The sequence below is a fragment of the Aulostomus chinensis genome, chromosome 8 (genome assembly GCF_037954235.1).
Source record: "Aulostomus chinensis isolate RoL2024-O1b breed Wild chromosome 8, RoL_Achi_v1.0, whole genome shotgun sequence".
Lineage (NCBI taxonomy): Eukaryota > Metazoa > Chordata > Actinopteri > Syngnathiformes > Aulostomidae > Aulostomus > Aulostomus chinensis.
Window position 1 is genome coordinate 31,100,015 of NC_141327.1, and position 18,998 is coordinate 31,119,012.

General features: G+C 44.5%; 1 protein-coding gene across 16 annotated transcripts in view; it reads left to right on the top strand.

The window, feature by feature from the left end:
* The window catches only part of LOC147258100 (metal transporter CNNM1-like), a 51,351-nt gene that overhangs the window by 2,146 nt on the left and 30,207 nt on the right, over positions 1-18,998 (top strand). For 15 of the 16 annotated variants that reach the window (XM_086212480.1, XM_086212483.1, XM_086212481.1 and 12 more), the window contains exons 2-8: positions 349-399; positions 9,625-9,768; positions 9,894-10,034; positions 11,782-11,951; positions 12,064-12,154; positions 12,417-12,562; positions 13,069-13,357. In XM_086212480.1, the coding sequence (XP_086068606.1) occupies positions 349-399; positions 9,625-9,768; positions 9,894-10,034; positions 11,782-11,951; positions 12,064-12,154; positions 12,417-12,562; positions 13,069-13,357 (1,032 nt within the window). The remainder of the gene's footprint in view (positions 1-348; positions 400-9,624; positions 9,769-9,893; positions 10,035-11,781; positions 11,952-12,063; positions 12,155-12,416; positions 12,563-13,068; positions 13,358-18,998) is intronic. The other variant, XM_086212490.1, reaches the window with a different exon arrangement.

Genomic DNA, 18,998 nt, shown 5'->3' on the forward strand with positions numbered 1-18,998 from the left:
TGGCAGACATGTTTTATCTTGATGAAACATTTATTCACTGGTGTCACTTTCTCCCTGCTTCTGACAGCAGATGGATGAAGCTGGTTAGCTAACCTGCTAGTCTGTGACTAGCCATTCTGTTGGCTGCTAAAATAGTAGGTGAGCAGTTTGGACCTCAGTCTGCTCCTTGAAGGCAGTTCTCAGGTCCTGTGTTAATGACTCTAATAAATGCAGAACAGTTTCTCTTCACTGCTGCTGCAGCTCCTGCCTGCACTCAGCTGGTATTCCTGCTATGTTGTGATGTTTGAAATGGGTGGGATGTTCACTAGCCAATCACAGGCCCCTCTGCACCTCTGCTTGCATGCTCAGGGACCTGCATAGTCAGCATTCTCCTGCTGCAGTTGGGATGGAACACAGGAGGTAAACAGAAGGCTTCACCATAGAGGCTTCAGTTTCAAGTCAAGAAATTCAAAAAGAAACAAATAGGCTCCATCACAATTTAAAGAAATATATTGATGTGGATACTGTTTAAGTACATTTTGTTTACTCCAACTGCTTCATTTTTTTAAAGGCTTATACTCATAGTTTCATGTCAATCCATCCATCACTCAATTTTCAAATTTACCCCAAAGAGTTCATTTTGAGACCATCTGAATCCTAACTGGAGCCACGATGATGAGCTGGACTCCCAGTTGCGACTTTTAGTTATGGAAATGCAAATCCTTAATCCATCCCTCCATCCATCCATCATCCCTCCATCCACCCATCCATCATCCATCCATCTACCCATCCATCATCCCTCCATCCACCCATCCATAATCCATCCATCATCCCTCCACCCATCCATCCATCATCCCTCCATCATCCCTCCATCCATCATCCATCCATCCATCCATCCGTCTTCTCCCTCTCCTCCTGTTGAAGGTGGTGGGGGTGGAGCCTATCCCAGCAGCCTTCCCCCTGGACAGGTCACCAGTCCATGGCAGGGCCAACACATAGAGACAGACAACCATTGGCTCTCCCAGCCACGCCTACGGTCAATTTAGAGTCTGGATTAACCTGGTCCCTCTTGATGTCTTTGGACTGTGGAGGAAGCTGGAGTACCAGAGAGAACCCAGCAGGAACAGGGAGAACATGGAGACTCACCCAGAAAGACCCCGTGCTGCAGCCGGGGCTCCACCCACAACCTTCTTGCTGGGGGGCCACCGTGAGGACCACTGCTCCACCCACAACCTTCTTGATGGGGGGCCACAGTGAGGACCACTGCTCCACCAGGCCGCCCAAATTTTTCATATAATTAAAAAGAATTCAGTTTATATTATCGTTTTAACATATTTCTATGGGTTACCTTGAACAATGTTAAGACAAATAGCTGCTTAAAATTCAGTTACCAAAGAGCTAACCTGTTCTGACTTGGACAATATTCACATGAAAAAGCAAAACAAGGCAAGCAAATGGATTCAATTTTCATTTTCATGCCCTCACAATCTTTTTCTTTATAATTTAGTATGAAAACAACAATGGAATAAGACATTGAATTTTAAAAGAATTGAAATAGTCTGAATCAAACAATAAATAAATTTGACAATTATAATATAATATTAACAATGCAGACTTTGACTTTGCCTGTGTGCAACCATCATTTGGGTCAACATTTGAAATTAAAATGTAATCTTGTAAATGGACTCAGTTTTATAGAGCACTTTTCTACCTTAGCGGCACTCCAAGCTCTTTACAGTGTCGTCTCATTCACCCGTTCACACTCACACACTGATGGTGGAGCTGCCATGCAAGGCGCCAACCTGCTCATCAGGAGCAATTATGGGTTCAGTATCTTGCTCAAGGACACATGGACATGGTCACCGGGGTCGAGGATCGAACCAGCGACCCTTCGGTTGCTAGACGGCCACTCTACCCCTGAGCCACGCCGCCCTTGTATTCAATTGAAATTGTTAATGCAAACAGTATTTGCCTAATCTTTTTTTTTTTTTTTAAACCTGCATCAAATTAGACAATATTGAAATTAGATGAGCACAACTGCTTAACTAGTCTGCATCATTTAGCTCGTCCTGCCATCAGGCTCCTTAAGGGACTAAATTAAAAACAAAAGGCTGAAAAGTGCTCCAAGCATTTACGTTAGTATTTTCAGGATGCTCCATTTGAGAGAATGGGAAAATTAAATTGAAAATAGTCAAACCAGCTGATCAACCTAGATGAAGATAATACATGTGTTGATCTCTTAGAACCTGCTATATGCTTCTATGGTTGAATGTTGGAGCACACTTCAGCCATGTCACACAGCAGTTGGGATACATACTTGTCACCCTAACTCCTGAGGAGGCCTGTACCAGGACACAGGGGCTGGATTCTCAAAGAAGCTTGTTCCTAGGACCTGAGGTTTGTTACAAAAAGACTAGACAAGGTTTCTGACATTCAGTCCTTAATAGAGGATTAACAGAAGTGCAGTTTGAATAGGATGTTTACATCACCTGGGTGACAAGTATAACTTTGTATCATCATATGTAATGTCACCAGATGTGTCCAAGGGGTATCATACATATTGGAAATATAATTGGTCCCAGAATAGATCCTTGGGGCACTCCACAGGTGATGGGAGGCATTTGAGAATAAAACCTCGAGTAAAGACAATATTTTTCAGTGTTCCAGGTAAGATAGAACAACTTTGGAGCAGTTCAAGTGATTCCAGCCCAGTGGCTCAATACTTCAAGTAAAACTTTGTGCTCCAGAGTGCTGACAGCAGCACTGAAGTCCACGGAGCAGTGATCCAACAAACTGTTCATAACACGAAGCAGAACTGTTTCGGTGGCGTGTCATTTACGAAACCCACTCTGGAATCTTTCTATTGGGTCAGCACACTTCATGGTCAGCAGATACTTTGTGCTTATTATTGTGAGACAAGAGTTTGAGACCTTCAAAGGTAGTTCTACTAAGGGTGCATTTCCACTGACTCACTTTGGCTGTGGTTGGGTGGGGTCCCCATTTCCGCTGGCCCCAACATGGTATTAACCATTACCATTTTTGGTCCCTGGTCTAAACCCTGGGGTTCCAAGCGAGCCGAGCAGGGACTAGAATGTGAGGTAACCACATAGTGGGGCTCTGATTGTCTAACCTACCCACTTGCCCGGTCTACTTCCTATCATCCTCGGTGGAATTCTGGTCATGGCTCGGTGAAGTCTTATTCTTTTCTTGGGGGTTCTGTTTCATCACTTGAAGCCTCGCCTGTCTGTCCTCCCTCACTTTTAGTTTAAGAAAAAAAACACTGATTGAGCAGCAGGCGTCACGCCGCCTCCATGTCCTCCATTGTTGTTGTTGTGTCACACACAATTTACACTGGGGAACTCTTGGCCAGTGAATCCACCCATGCTGACGTGGTACCAGTTCTAGTGGAAACACACCCGTACAGAGCTGTACTGACCCGACCCCACCTGACCCGAGCTGAAGTGAGCCTGTGGAAACACACCCTACGCCTTGAGTGGAGCAGCTGTGTCCTGCTGGGGCCATTGCAGTAATTACAAAGGCTCTGCATGGCCAGACCTGATGTGAGATCTTGTTTCCACCAGCCATTGATGTTGACAGAAAGAGCCTGAACTTTTTTCATAATGTTCTGGGTTGACTTGCCTATTATACACAGCTTACAGCTTAATTCATGTAGTTTATTATTTTTCTATTATATCGAAATATAGAAAAAAGCCAAATGGATGTTCATTTTCAAAATTTGATTAATAACCTTATTACAATTAGAATTTTAAATAGCTGAACCAACTGGATGTCCTCACAGTGCCCTGTTAAAAGAGTATCTTGAAGTTAGTCATCATATTTTCATGTTTTCTTTTAATTATAGTGTAGCATTGTCCTTGTGCCAATCTCCTTAGAGTGTCACTAGATATGCAACTCCTGTAAAAAATATACTATTTAAGCTGAATGTAAGAACCTGGAGAGTCAGTCCTCTTGTCGCCACGAACCATAACTTTGACTGTGCTGTAGCAGCAACAGGTCCTGTCTTGTTTTCCACTGGTGAATGACTGCAGGCTCAATAAAGGAACTGGGATGTGGTGAAACATGCTGTCCTGAAACAACTGCAGCTTCATTGCCTTGAAGGAGCAGTGGTAGAAAATCAGATAAACAAAGGTTTCTACCACTACTACAACTGCTGGTACTGCTACACATCCACAACTACTACCACTGCATCAGCTGCTGGTACTGCTACAATTGTACTACTACTACCATTACCACAGTGAGTGGTACTGCTACATAGCTAGAGCTGCTTGATTAGATTTCTTTCTCAGTCTGTCCTAAATCCAACATTTGGTCATCAAAAGGAAATTTGTGTTAATCTGGTGTAAAAGCTAGATAGTAATAGTTATAGTTTATTTCACTTTTCAAAAAAATAATATTTACTGTATATATTTATTTTTTGAAAAATGAAATTAACTATTACTACTACTTCTTTCACATATATACACAAACATATATTTCAATTTTTCAAAAGAAAAAATAATATAATATAAACAAATACTAAACTATACTTGACACTTCCTTTGCTGTGGGCTCCTCCTCGAGACTTACGTGAGCTTGTTACGTCATTTCCTGCCTGTAATACTGTCGCTGTGTTGTTCACTCTCTCAATGCTCCCTCAGGTGTACTGCTAACTTAATCACTTTCAGCACCACTGTATACGACGTTTTGGTGTAATACAGAGGTTTCTGTCACTTAACTCTTTAGCAGGACTTTGCTCTGAAATTCCCCGTCCTATTTGTTCTATTTGCCACAGGTCCACCCGTTCACCTTAGCATACTAGCTATGGCCGCTCTCTCTTTCTGCCTCTCCCTCCCTCTCCTGCTCCATGTGCCAGATGTTTAGTGACTCCTCTGCCTCCTTTAGTGTAAAAAGTGTAGTTTGTTTGTAGTCCTGGAGGCGAGGCTTAGTGAGTTAGAGACTCGGCTCCGCACCATGGAGGCTCGAGCTAGTCCCTTAGCTTCAGGGGCTCCTCAGTCCACCTGAGCGGGTGCGGAGCCACCTAGCCTAGCCACCGCTAGCAGCTCCCGAGCAGCCGGGAACTAGCCAGTCCCGCTGGGTGACATCACGAGGGAAACCTAGACGCAGTGAGCCCGTGTTTGCCCACCAACCCTTCATGTTTCCAACCGCTTTCCCCACTCAGCGACACACCCGCTGAGAGTGAAACTCTCCATGTCGGCTCTGTTGCTCGCAGCCCCGCTGTGAAGCCGACATCAGTCATTGGCAGCTCTGTTCTTGGCAACGTGAAGGTGGAGACACCAGCGAGCATGAAGTGCATCCCAGGGGCCAGAGCGGGCGACGCTGAGGCTAAAGATGCTGGCAAAACGTGAGGTTAAATACAGTAAGATTGTGATACATGTCGGCGCTAATGACACCCGGCTTCGCCAGTCGGAATTAACTAAAGTTAACATGGCTTCGGTGGGCAACTACGCTAAAACAATGTTGGACTCCGTAGTTTTCTCTGGCCCGCTGCCCAATTTAGCGAGTGACGACATGTTTAGCCGCATGCGTTCATTCCATCGCTGGATGTCCAGGTGGTGCTGAGATAACAACGTGGCTCACAGACAATTGGAGCTCCTCTGGGGAAAGCCTGGTCTGATTGGGAGAGATGGCGTCCATCCTACTTTGGATGGTGCATCTCTCTTATCTAGGAACAGAGGCCAGTTTGTTAGCAATACTAATCCCTGACAAGCACCCAGAGTTCAGACCAGCAGGCAGAGCTGCAGGTTAGCACGCCCTCTGCTGGTTCCTTGGTGTTGTCACCCACCCAGCCTATAGAAACTGTGTCTGCCCCGAGGCTGTATAAGCCTGCACCCAAATCTGGAGGAGGAACTTATAGCAACTTAGTTCAAATTAAAACCACTGCTCCAGCAAACCAACCCAGTAAAACTATTAAATGTGGTTTGCTAAATATTCGATCTCTTGCATCCAAGTCTCGATTACTAATTATCAGATTGGTGTATTAGCACTCACTGAAACCTGGGAGCAGCAAGATGAGTGTGAGTTTAAATGAATCTTGCCCTCCTGGTTACATTCACTACCATGTACCTCGCACCACTGGCAGAGGAGGAGGAGCTGCAATCTATCAGTCAAATTTGCTCATTAACCCTCCACCTAATTGTTCATTAACTCATTTGAGAGCCTGACTGTCAGCTTCTCCCTCCCAGACTGGAAAGCAGAGAAACCACTCTTACTTGCTGGGGTGTACCGTCCTCCTGCACCTTATTCTGAGTTCTTAGAAGAACTCCCTGACTTTCTGTCTAACTTGGCATTGAACTCAGACAAAGTCATTCTAGTGGGTGACTTGAACATCCATGTGGACGTCAATGATGATTCTCTGGCCACTGCGTTTAAGTCGCTTCTTGATTCTGTTGGCTTCTGTCAGAGGGTAAACAAACCCACTCACACTTTTGATCACATCCTTGATTTAGTGCTCACTTATGGAATAGAAGCTGACATCAGGGTTACATCCATCCATTTTCCATACTGCTTATCCATTAGGGGTCGCAGGGCTGTTAAACAGGGGCATCACAGGTTGGTGAGACATTGACTCACTATAAACCATACCACCTGAAGCTTGTTTGGCATGCTTTGCCCCCCCCCCACACACACACACACGGTTCATCTTGATATACTGCAACTCAGCAAGTTCAGACCCTTAATGGCCACACAAGTTGAGGTTTTGTTCTGGTTTTACTTGGTTTGGCCTTAAGTGCCAGAACCCTTGGAGGAGAAGCCCATCTATTCATGCGTCTATTATCTATACTCCTTAGCCATTATGGGTTGCATGGGGGGGGGCTGGCCCTGCTGACATTGGGTGAGAGGCGGGGTTCACCCTAGATAGGTCGCCAGTCCATCACAGAGCCATCAGGAGCAATCAGGGGCTCACTATCTTGCTCAAGGGTACTTGGACATGGTCACGGGGGGAAGTGAGGATCGAACCCGCGACCCTTTGGTTGCTAGATGGTCACAAGCTGCAAGGATTTTTTTTTTATTATTCATAGTCATTGTGTAAACTTTACAGGTTCAATGATATTCACATGGAAAAGTGAGGCGATGATAATTTTTAAAGGACAGTCTTGGCTGGTGTGTGGTCGAACTCCACCCCCCCACCCCCATCCCCTTTACTAGGAGGAGGAGGAGGAGGAGGAGGAATTGGGCCACTGACCAAGCTGCAGGCCACAGATGATGACCTGTCTATTTATCTTTGGAAATAACCAAGATTTCCCTTCCCAAAACATAGTCATCCTCCTAAACACAAGCATAGCAGAAGCACTGCAGACTTGCGTGTATGAGCAGAGGAGGGTGGTAGTTTTCGGCTCAGTGTCCTGCCTGATGCTAAACCCACTTTATTAGTGCAGCTTCACTCCCCCTCAGCGTGAATCACCTGTGGGAGCAGCCTCATTAAGACCTGAAGAAGAGAATCTGCATCTGGAGCTGTCTGGGTTCTGCATTGCGTGAATCACAAGAGAAGCATCTTGTTCTGTCATCCTGTGGTCAAGTGCAATGGCCTTATCTTGTACATCAATGGCAGCAGCAGGTCTGTCCATACTTTGATTTATAATACCTCAAGTAGTTAATTAGCCAACATTAAACATAGTGTGGACAGCGGTGTGGAGCAGTGGTCCTCACTGTGGCCCCCAGCAAGAAGGTTGTGGGTGGAGCCCCGGCTGCAGCACGGGGTCTTTCTGGGTGAGTCTCCATGTTCTCCCTGTTCCTGCTGGGTTCTCTCTGGTACTCCAGCTTCCTCCACAGTCCAAAGACATCGAGAGGGACCAGGTTAATCCAGACTCTAAATTGACCGTAGGCGTGGCTGGGAGAGCCAATGGTTGTCTGTCTCTATGTGTTGGCCCTGCCATGGACTGGTGACCTGTCCAGGGGGAAGGCTGCTGGGATAGGCTCCACCCCCACCACCCTCAACAGGAGAACAGGGAGAAGATGGATGGATATACATAATGTTGGCTAACCAATGGACCAGCGATATTATTATCTTAACTTCTTAAAAAGATGAGGTCATCAGCATCCTTTAGAGTGATGTTCCATAGCATACAGTCATTGTGATTGCTAACCTGATATCTTGAATTCTTGAAGCATTTTACGCAGTATGCTTCCCTAATGGCATTGTGAATGTCCATAATTTATTTAATGAAGTGATGGTACAATGCATGTGACGATGAGACAAACCAGAGCTTATTTTAATGTCGTTACTGCTGTGTGGTGGATTTTACAACATGTTTGACCCCTGTTTGTATAATTACAATGATTTGTGTGTGTATCTGATGATTGATTAGCTGTGTAATGCTAATGGGTTATTTTCTCAAAAGAATGAAGAAAGGAAAATCCTCCCTGTCAAGTGTTGTTAGGTTTTTCGCTGTGTTCCCACACTTGAAGGGTAATACTAAGACTGAAACATTAACTGGATTCCACTCAGCTACCAGACTGTAGATTGAGTTTTCTTTTCCTTTTATTTTTTCTCCAATCTGTGTTAGTCAAAATGCCGTTGCCACGGCCACAGGTGAAAAACCTTAAAGACAAAACCAACAATTTACTATTTTGCATACAACATACTACTCAAAATTGACTATTAAATGAATTAAATAAATATATGAAAATAGGCCATATTTTTTTTTTCCCTTTAAGTTAAGAAAGCTACTTTAAATAAATTTGTCCAGTGAATGCAGCAAAATATCAAAATACATTTTAACCACGATTTTAAAATTCATTCCATTTAATGCAATTCATACAAACCCTAAATAGTGCCAAACAGTAATTACCTCCCAGCTTCCCTGGTAATCAATAATTTAATATACGGTTATCCACACACATATCCACTAGACTAAACAATAAACTACGTGACTACTTACCAGACGCGCTACAACCAACCAAAGAAACACACAACCACTAGAGACACTAGGACCCAGCGGATTAACCTGACACCTCACAGATCGTCACACGCTGCATCGATATGGTTTCTCCGCCCCATGTCTCGTCTCATCAGAACACCAAAAGGGTATAAACGGGAGCTTACCGGCTGTCTGTTTAGTTCTCGATTTTGGTATTCTCTCCACAGCTTGTAATGGCGTCTAAATGCCGACCTCAGACCTCGCGACTAGTGAGTGAGTGCTCCTTTGTCTCCCCTGATTGCGCGCAGGTGAATAATTACCGTGCCCGTGCCAGCGCTCACATACCAGCTGGGGGGGGGGGCGTTTGCCGCAGCAGTTGTGGTGCGTCTTTACACAGAACAAGAACAGAGATTCACTGAAAAAGTATTAAACAACCTGGTTTCTCTTCATGAGTCATGTCTACACATAAACCATACATAAATAAACCAAATTTATATTAGATTGTTCTTTCCAAAAAATGGAATAAATTCATAAATGAAGTTCGCCGCGACACTCCCTTTCACAGCTTATATGGAAACAACTCTTTGATGTTTCACTTCTGTATGTACTTAATGAGCAAAAATAACTTGAGATTTATACATCCATTATTTTTTTTTAGGCATTCATCTAATCTCTGTTTAATTCTTCTTCATGCTGTATTTCATATGTTTTATCATATCAAAATACTCATTGGTTTAATTAATTGATTGTTGCACTTATATACTAGGGAAATCCCATCTGGCCATTGTACAGCGAGTGAATAACGAAGGCGAAGGCGACCCATTCTATGAGGTGATGGGCATCGTCACCCTGGAAGATGTCATCGAGGAGATTATCAAGTCAGAGATCCTGGACGAGACAGACCTCTACAGTAGGCTTGCAAAGCAAACACACACACACACACACACACACACACACACATTGAGTATGAAAAATATTACACTTAGTCGCAAACTTGCAAGTTAAACACAGATTGTGTGTGTGTGTCCTGTTTAGCTGACAACCGAACGAAGCGTCGTGTATCCCATCATGAGCGAAAGCAACAGGATTTCTCAATTTTCAAACTCTCAGAGAATGAGATGAAAGTGAAGATTTCTCCTCAGCTTCTCCTGGCGACACACCGCTTCCTCTCCACAGGTACTGACCCTGCCCCCTATCCTAATCCAAGCTTCATCTCCACTGGTAGTAAACCTATGCCATAACCCCTACCCCCTACCTTAACCCCAATCCAGGCTTCCTCTCCACAGGTCCTAACCCTAAACCTAAACCCTAACCCTAACCATAGACTTAACTTTACAAGTATCCGTAACCCTAAACCCTGACCCTAACCTAATTTTAAACCTAAGTCTATCCCTAACCCTTCAAGAAAAACTTACCCCTAAAAATAATATAATTCTTGCCTTGACCCTAAAATCTTACCTGGTCCTTAAATCTGACTGTGACTCCCTGACTACGGCCAGATCTTAAGACAGAAACTCAAGGAACTACTTCCACAAGCTTAAGATCTTTTACAACAATATGTTACGACCAACTGGGGAAGTGGAAAATTGGAAGGGAAAGTAAATACTTAACCAAAAATTGTAAAAGAAAAGTAAATCCTTACCTCAAAATTGAACAATTATGTGAAAATTGCAAAGAAAAATAAATACTTACCCAAAAATTGGAAATACTTACCCAAAAATTGTAAAGGACAATAAATACTTACCCAAAAATTGAAAAAATACTTTGCTGAAAATTAGAGAGAAATGTACATACTTGCCCAAAAATTGTAAAGGCAAGTAAATACGTACTTGAAAAATGAATACTTACTGGAAATTTGCAAAGACAAAGCAATACTTACTTGCAAATAGAATGCTTACCCGAAAATTGGAGAGGAAAATAAATACTTACCCAAAAATGGAAAAGAAAAGGAAATACTTACCCAAAAATTGAAAAAAAAACTTACCTGAAAATTTGAAGGAAAAGTACATGCTTACTTGAAAATTGAGAATGACGAATGGTTAAAAGGATGGAAGGGATCAACTACAGGAACAAGAACTATTCTGACATGCGTCGGCCTGTGCATTGCCTTTGGCTCCCCATTCAACTGCCGAATTGTCGGATGAGGTGGGGGGGGAGCCATCGAGAGAGATTTTTTGAACCTAACCCTAACCCTAAACCCTAAACCCTAACCCAAACACCCTACCTTAACCCTGACCCAGGCTTCCTCTCCAATGATACTAACTCTAACCCCCTACCCCCATCTCAATCGTAACCCTGGTTTCCTCTCCACAGGTACCAACCTATCAGCTCACTGTTTGAGCTTCTACCTCCAGACGCCACCAAGTATCCAGGGAAGACAGATACAAATAATCAAACTGAGGATATTTATCCATGTTCTGTTTTTTCAGAGTTATAATTTGGTTTGATGTCCAAACAAACAATTTTCATTTGCATTTAGTGGAGAAGCTTATTTTTTGCATCATGGTTCATGAGGACTCTTCAGGGTACTGGGAGGGGATTTGGTGGGCTTGAGCAAAAAATAATATCACTTCAAAACATGGGGAAAAGTGTCCATGGCCACTTAGGATAATCATTCAAACCAAAATTTTACGTGGTTATGGCTCCTTTTTTTAAGAGAAAATGATAATCTATCATCAACTATGTCCAAAAGGAAAAAAAGAAAGCTTATCATTTTTTCAGTTGGTAGAAAAGAAGCTCTGTTTTTCAGACATTCATTTTCCAGATATTCCAAATGAGTTTGAAGTGGTTTGGATAATAGTGCCTTGTAATTGTTGTGTTGTTTACTTCACTGAAGCAATGACAAGTTACTGCATCACGTATAGTATTTTAAGGGTCAACATCCTTATGAGAATTTTTCAGAAGTTTCTGTTCACTCCGTCAGAGGTGGAGCCTTTTAAACCAGCTCACATCTCAGAGAAGATCTTGTTGAGGCTGATCAAACACCCCAGTGTCGTTCAGGAACTCAAGTTTGATGAGAGGAACAAGCGAGCATCACAGCACTTCCTGGTCCAACGCAACAAACCACTGGACTACTTCATCCTGGTGCTTCAGGTACTTGATTGGATACTTAAAAGATGAAACTTAACATCTTTGCCCACCTCACCCACATTGAAGTTGTTTGGCTCAAATCTTGCTCTCCTCTTTGGTTGATGTGATTCTGCAGGGCCGAGTTGAGGTGGAGTTTGGTAAAGAGGCATTGAAGTTTGAGAATGGAGCCTTTTCTTATTTTGGGGTTCCTGCCATCATGCCAACAGGTACAAAAGTACTCATATACTAGATAATGAGTTTAGGGGCTTTGTTGACAAACTTCTCTGCTATCATTGATGTTTTTTGTTAAAAGAACAATATGTCCAATATTTTCCATCATCAGTTGATACATTTAAGCTCAATGTTTAGCTGTACAGCTAAAACTTTTATGGTTCTGATTCACTCTCACTCCTGTAAAAGCCACTTAACACTATCTGCTCAGACTAAATGACAAACTAACTGAGTGAAAGTTTTATGTGTCCACTGCAGTGCACAGATCTCCCTCCCGCAGCAGTGGTTTGGACCGCTCTGATTCAATGCTGTACGGGGGAAGCATGGGCCAACTGAATGGAGGGGGGAATGTCTACCTGCCAGACTACTCTGTGAGACAGCTCACCCCCCTGCAGATCATCAAGGTAACATCTGATTACCTGACCTCCATTTCAACTGACATCACATTTATTCTTTGATCTTCAGCATCACATTGAGCTGGTCAGATGGGGGACATTTGCAGGTTTATGTTAACATACTGCAGCTGAAGATTTAATTAGCCAATTACTCAAAAAATAGTAACAGTCTTTTCAGAGGTGACTGTTGAATTGGCAGTTCGTTATCTAAGGTGTTTCTGTAAATGAGGGGTTGACTTAGGGAAGCCACAAGATCCCCCAGTAAGAGCTGGTTGATATGGCCCAGTAAAGGGAAGTTGGGGCTTCCCTGCTCGACCTGCCCAACCCAACTGCAGATAAGCGGTTAAAGATGGATGGAAAGAAAAGCTCTGCTGTATATATTAGAGGCAGTGGAAATTAAACAAAACAACATGTGTATTCTATGCCACACTTACATTTCAATTCATCAGAAATTTTGAATGGTGTTTTTCTGATCTTTGAAATATTTCCATAATTCTTTGTGCTATCGGTGTCAGGTAATACGTAGCCACTACCAGAATGCTGTGACAGCCACCCGGATGGACAGCTCCCCTCAGACGCCAGACACAGATGTACGTCCAACAGATGGCAACACCCTGAGTCTGGAGCCCTCGGCCCCAGGTCATGCTGCCACTCCCATGCCCCTGGAGCACACCACCACCACCTCCACCAACCTCATGCTTCCTCCCAGAGATCCTAGCCATCCCGGATCAGCACGCATACGGGGACAGCATTTGAGTGTCCCGCACAGCACCTCACTGCTAAATGAGAAGAATCGCATTGTCCGTAAGTTTTCCTGAGACCCAAGATGGTGGTGAGTCAAAGACAAGTAGAATGCGGATTGAATGTGGTCAATATATTTCAGTCAGGAGCAAAGAACAAACCTACATGTCCATTCCAAGCTGTGCACATGACCAAAAACTAACTTATCACTATGACAGTTCATCCTGCCAATGGCCTCGAGTGGTCTTTTGGGTCAGGATCTCTAATTTGATCCAGATCCCCTCCGAAATGTCATCACTTTTATTACCTATTTTCCACCAAATGTCATGGAAATCCATCCATGAGTTCTGGAGATGTCCTGCAAACACATTTGGAATGTGAATATGATACTTTCATTTGCAGGCCTGATTTGTACAACCTCAATCTGATATGCTGCCACTGAGGTTGTGGTGGGCTAATGGTCTTGCTCAAGGGCATCTAAGTGGTGGTAGTGAGAGCAGACCAAGCATTACTCCTTCACTGGCCCCCCAGTTGTATCCTGCCATTTCAGGGCATTGAACCAATACCCCCCCCCCCCCCCCCCCCCACACACACACACACAAATGTGTCTGTGAAAAAGTGTACTTGTGATTCAGGAAATTTTCTTGCACTTTGATTGATGGATTGTTGGAGATGAGCTTCAGATGCTGTTGCTACCATGCCAGCAGTTGCATCCCTTGATGCCACTTGAAGTCCTTTCTCACATTTAGACACCATTATTTTGGTGCCTCTTTAAAAAACATCTTTTGAACCCAGCCAATGGTTCTCACCAACAGTTAAATTGTTCTGACCCTCCAAACAAGGTTAAGAAAAATGCTGTCTTCCTTTGTAGAGGTACTTGTGAGTGATGAACATGTGGCCACACATGACATTTGTATATCAAAGTCCAACCAGTTGCTTTGTGTCACCAGCATCAGAATCAGAATCTTTTATTGTTGCTGTATGGGGGGGTACAGTGAAAATTGTTAAAAAGACCGCTCTTCCAGAGCCACCATGCACCACAGAATGCAGATACAAATAAAAGATACAATAAATAAAGTAAACAATAAACAATGTAAGAACAGTAAAAATATAGAAAAAAAGAAAGAAATGTGCAAGATGCAAGAGAAAAAAGTGAGAGGTGCAAAAGGAGATTTTAAAGTGCAGAGAACAAATTCAGGTGCAGTACAGGATGAGGTAGTTTGATGGTTGTTGATGGGGGGGGGGGGGGGGGTCAAGACAGTTGTGTAAGTGTGCATTAACTGTGTTTGTGGGTGTTGGCAGTCGTGATGGCCCAGGGAAAAAAAAACTGTTTGTGAGTCTGCTGGTGTGGGACTTAACTGACCTGAAGCGCCTGCCCGAGGGCATCAGGTCAAACAGGGGGTGGGCAGGGTGGGTGGGGTCAGCTGTGATGGCCATGGTTCTCCTGAGGCAGTAGGATGAGGACGAATCTTATTTCCATACTTCTAGGCTTTACATTGGTGACTGAATATAACAATTTAGCATCCTGTTGCTGTCCTGGTTAGGATGTGGCTGCAGAGATGGATTTGCTTGTGTAGGATGTCTGTTGTGCTTTGTGCACCCCCCTCCCACTGATGACACAGTGGAAAACTGGGAAGAATGATGGCTGGATAGGTAAACAGAACGCGGTTTGGAAGATCTTGAATGGCAGCGGCATAAGAATCTGCAGTAGTTTGGTAGGAAAGGAGCAGAGTATTTTGAACTGCACACCAGGAAAAGGCTTGATTGATCAAGCCTTTTCAGAAAAAGGCTTGATCATGACACATCTTTTTTTAAATTTTGATTTTACCATATCCAACATTTTATATACATTTTTTAGTGTCAGTTAAGTTCAACAGCAATTAATTTTGCACAATACTATTCATATAGTCCCTATGTCACAAACCTTGGACAAATCTACTCTGGAGTCTAGTGGCCTCGTCCTTGTCGTCCTCTGCTTATCCGGTTGGTCTGGGTCACAGGGGGGCAGCAGCCTTAGCAAGGAAGCCCAGACTGTCCTCTCCCCAGTCACTTCCTCCAGTTCTTCTGTGGGAATCCTGAGGCGTTCCCAGGCCAACTGAGAGATATAATCCCTCCAGCTTGACCCGGGTCGGTACTGAGGCCTCTTCGAGGTGAGACATGCCTGGAAAACCTCCCGAGGGAGGCATCTTGGAGGCATCCTCACCAGGTGCCCGAACCACCTCAACTGACTCCTCTCGACATGGAGGAGCAGCGACTCTACTCTGAGTCCCTCCCGAATGACTGAGCTTCTCACTCTGTATCTAAGGGAGAGCCCAGCCACCCTGTGGAGGAAACTCATTTCGGCCGCTTGTATTCACGGTCTTGTTCTTTCGGTCATTACCCAAAGCTCATGACCACAGGTGAGGGTTGGAACGTAGACTGAACGGTAAATCAGGAGCTTTGCCTTTTGTCTAAGTTCCCTCTTTACCACAGTGGACTGGTTTAGCACTCGCATCACTGCGGAGGCCGCCCGAATCCGCCTGTCAATCTCCCACTCCATCCTACCCTCACTCATGAACAAGATTCTGAGATACTTAAACTCCTTCACCTGAGGAAGGACATCCCCCTTGACCTGGAGTAGGCAGACCACCCTTTTCTGGAGGACCATGGCCTCAGACTTGGAAGTGGTGATTCTCATCCCAGCTGCTTCACATTTGGCTGCGAATTGCCCCAGCAAGAGCTTGAGGTCATGGTTTGATACCGCTAAGAAAAAAGTGAAAAGCAGAGATGACATCCTCCTGCCACCAAATTCGACACTCTCCACCACCCAGTTGCACCTAGAAATTCTGTCCATAAAAGTTATGAAAACAACAGGTGACAAAGGGCAGCCTTCGTGGAGTCCAACCCCCACTGGTAACAAGTTCGACTTACTAGCGGCAACGCGAACCAGACTTTCACTCCTCTGGTAGAAAGACTGAATGACCCTGTATAAGGGGCCATCCACCCCATACTATCGGAGTACCCTCTACAGCAGGGGTGCACACACTTTTTCAGCCTGAGAGCTACTTATGACATGACCGAGTCAAAATGATCTACCACCTACTAAAAATGCAAAACACATTATTTATAAATATATTGAGCATTATTTTTATATGTACAGTATATGCTGGTGTACCTTGCATTACTGCATCAACCTATATTGCACAATACAACTCTGTACAATTTTTTTTTGTCATTACCTTACTCTGATGACTTGCACTGAATGGAATCAGCCAGGGATGCATAGTCCGGACAGTAGCTGCTGATAGCCAGCCTCAAGCAGACTTCCAGATGCTCATCAGTCATGGTGGAATGGTACTTGGACTTAATGATCTTCATGTGGGAAAAGGCTGACTCACATAAATAAGTGGAGCCAAATAATGCAGTCAAGAAGGTAGCACATTTCCTGATGTTGGGGTACTTGTCCTCTGTGAGTAAGTTCCAGAATTGTCCATGAGCTCTGGCCTTCAGCTGAATGTCGGCTTGAAGTGTCAGAATCTCATCCTCCACTCCAGAAGAGTTCAGGTGAAACAGTGTTGCAACTTTTGATGCCAGTGAAACAACCTCAGCATCTTCCTGGAAAGGGTAGCACATGAATGTAGCGACTGGCTCTAGTAAAGCAAAGTCTTGAAAGCGTCTGTCGAACTCTGACAGACAATTGTCAATTTGCCTTATGTAGCGTGCACTGTCAAGCTGCGCACATGACTGCGCTTGTGTCTCCAGCTCTGCCGCGAGGTTCTGGAAGTATACCAAATCATGGCGGTGGAGCTTTGAGGAGAGATGTTGCATTTTTTGTTTGAAAGCATTAACTGAGCTGATCATATTGATCACAGTTTTGTCCTTTCCTTGCAGCTCTAGATTAAGGTCATTCAACATGTTGGTCAGATCGGTTAAGAATGCCAAGTCCAGCAGCCACTGATGGTCATTTAGTTGGCTATAATCTGCATGTTTACCTTCACGGAAAAGCTCCTTCATCTCCGGCAACAGCTCTCGAAATCTTTGCAGGAATTTTCCCCGACTTAGCCATCTGACGTCGATGTGCAACAACAACTCAGAGTGGTGGCACTCAGCCTTCTCCAGATGTGCATGGAACAGCCGTCTTTGAAGAGATCTGGCCCGAATAGAACAGGCGATCTTTGTTGCCACGTCCATTATCTCTTTCATGTTGAGCATTTTTGCACATAATGCCTGTTGGTGTATAATACAGTGGTAATTGAGGAAGTCCGGAAAATCATCGTCCTCCCTGCACTTGGCGATAAATCTACGCACAATCTGCGATGTCCTTCCAAAGTTGCTGGGTCAAATCCTCAGCCATGGCTTCACTGCGCCGTGTTACTTTATTTCTTGATCGCTGGAGAGCTTTGATCGAAGCTAGTATGTCTGGTTTGTTTTTAAAGTCTCTGAACAACGAGCCGGCTGCTTCAACAAATGCTTCTTTTACCATCTCTCCATCTTGGAAGGATTTCTTGTTTGTAACGATGAAGTGACTCACCCGGAACGATGCGTCAGTGGCTGCCCTTGCCTTTGAAGTTAGCTGTGTGAAAAATGACTGCTGTCTGGACAGCTGGGATTTTAGTTCCTTCACCTTTCTCCTTCTCAGCTCGCTTTTCGGAGGGAACTCGGTGTCATAGTTTTTATGAACAGTCCGAAAATGGCGCTCCACATTTCCCTTCTTCGGTAAAGCAATTGTAGACTGACAGATGAGGCAAACGCACTTTGAAAATGACATTGTGAAAAAGAAGTCCTCCTCCCACTCCGTATGGTAGTGGTAGGTCTTCGGCTTTTTACTTGGTCCAGCTTTTCCACTCATTTTTATCCCCTTTCTTACTCGCTAGCTTGCTAGAGTTTTGCAGTACTTAGCGCAGTTGTATGCGCATGCGCAGTGACGCGTGTGTCAGAGAAATGTCAGGTCAGATGTCATTGTGAGGACGGATGATAGGCTGGCGCCAACTTTTTTTTTCAATGCCATGCGATCTACCCACAATGCCTTTGCGATCGACCAGTCGATCACGATCGACGTAATGGGCACCCCTGCTCTACAGGGTGCTCCTTGGAACTCTGCCATAAGCCTTCTCCAAATCCACAAAGCACATGTGGACTGCTTGAACAAATTCCCATGCCCCCTCCAGCACCCTAACATGGGTAAAGAGCTGATCCACGGTTCCATGGCCAGGACAAAAACCACATTAATTCTCCTCAATCTGAAGTTTGACTATCGCCCTGACCCTACTCTCCATGCCGTGTCAACCAAGACAGCCCTACAACATCCAGAGCCTTGAGATACCCAAGTTCAATCTCATACACCCCTGGAGGTCTGCTGCTGCGGAGCTGTTTCACTGCCTTGGCGACTTCTGCACCGGAGATCAGACGATCCCCCCAAGTACTCCCCCAACTCTGTTTCCTCCATGGAATACATGTTGGTGGGATTGAGGAGTCCCTCAAAGTATTCCTCCCACTATCTCCCCAGTTGATGTCAGCAGCCTCCTGTCCCCACTGTAAACAGTGTGGACAAGTTGCCACCCCCCCCCGGGGCAACGGATGGTTTGCCAGAGCCTTTTCGGGCCGACCGATAGTTATTCTCCATGGCCTTACCGAACTCGTCCCATGTCCGAGTTTTTGGCTCAGCAACTGCCACAGCTGCACACCACTTGGCCTGCTGGTACTGGTCAGCTGTCTCTGGAGACCC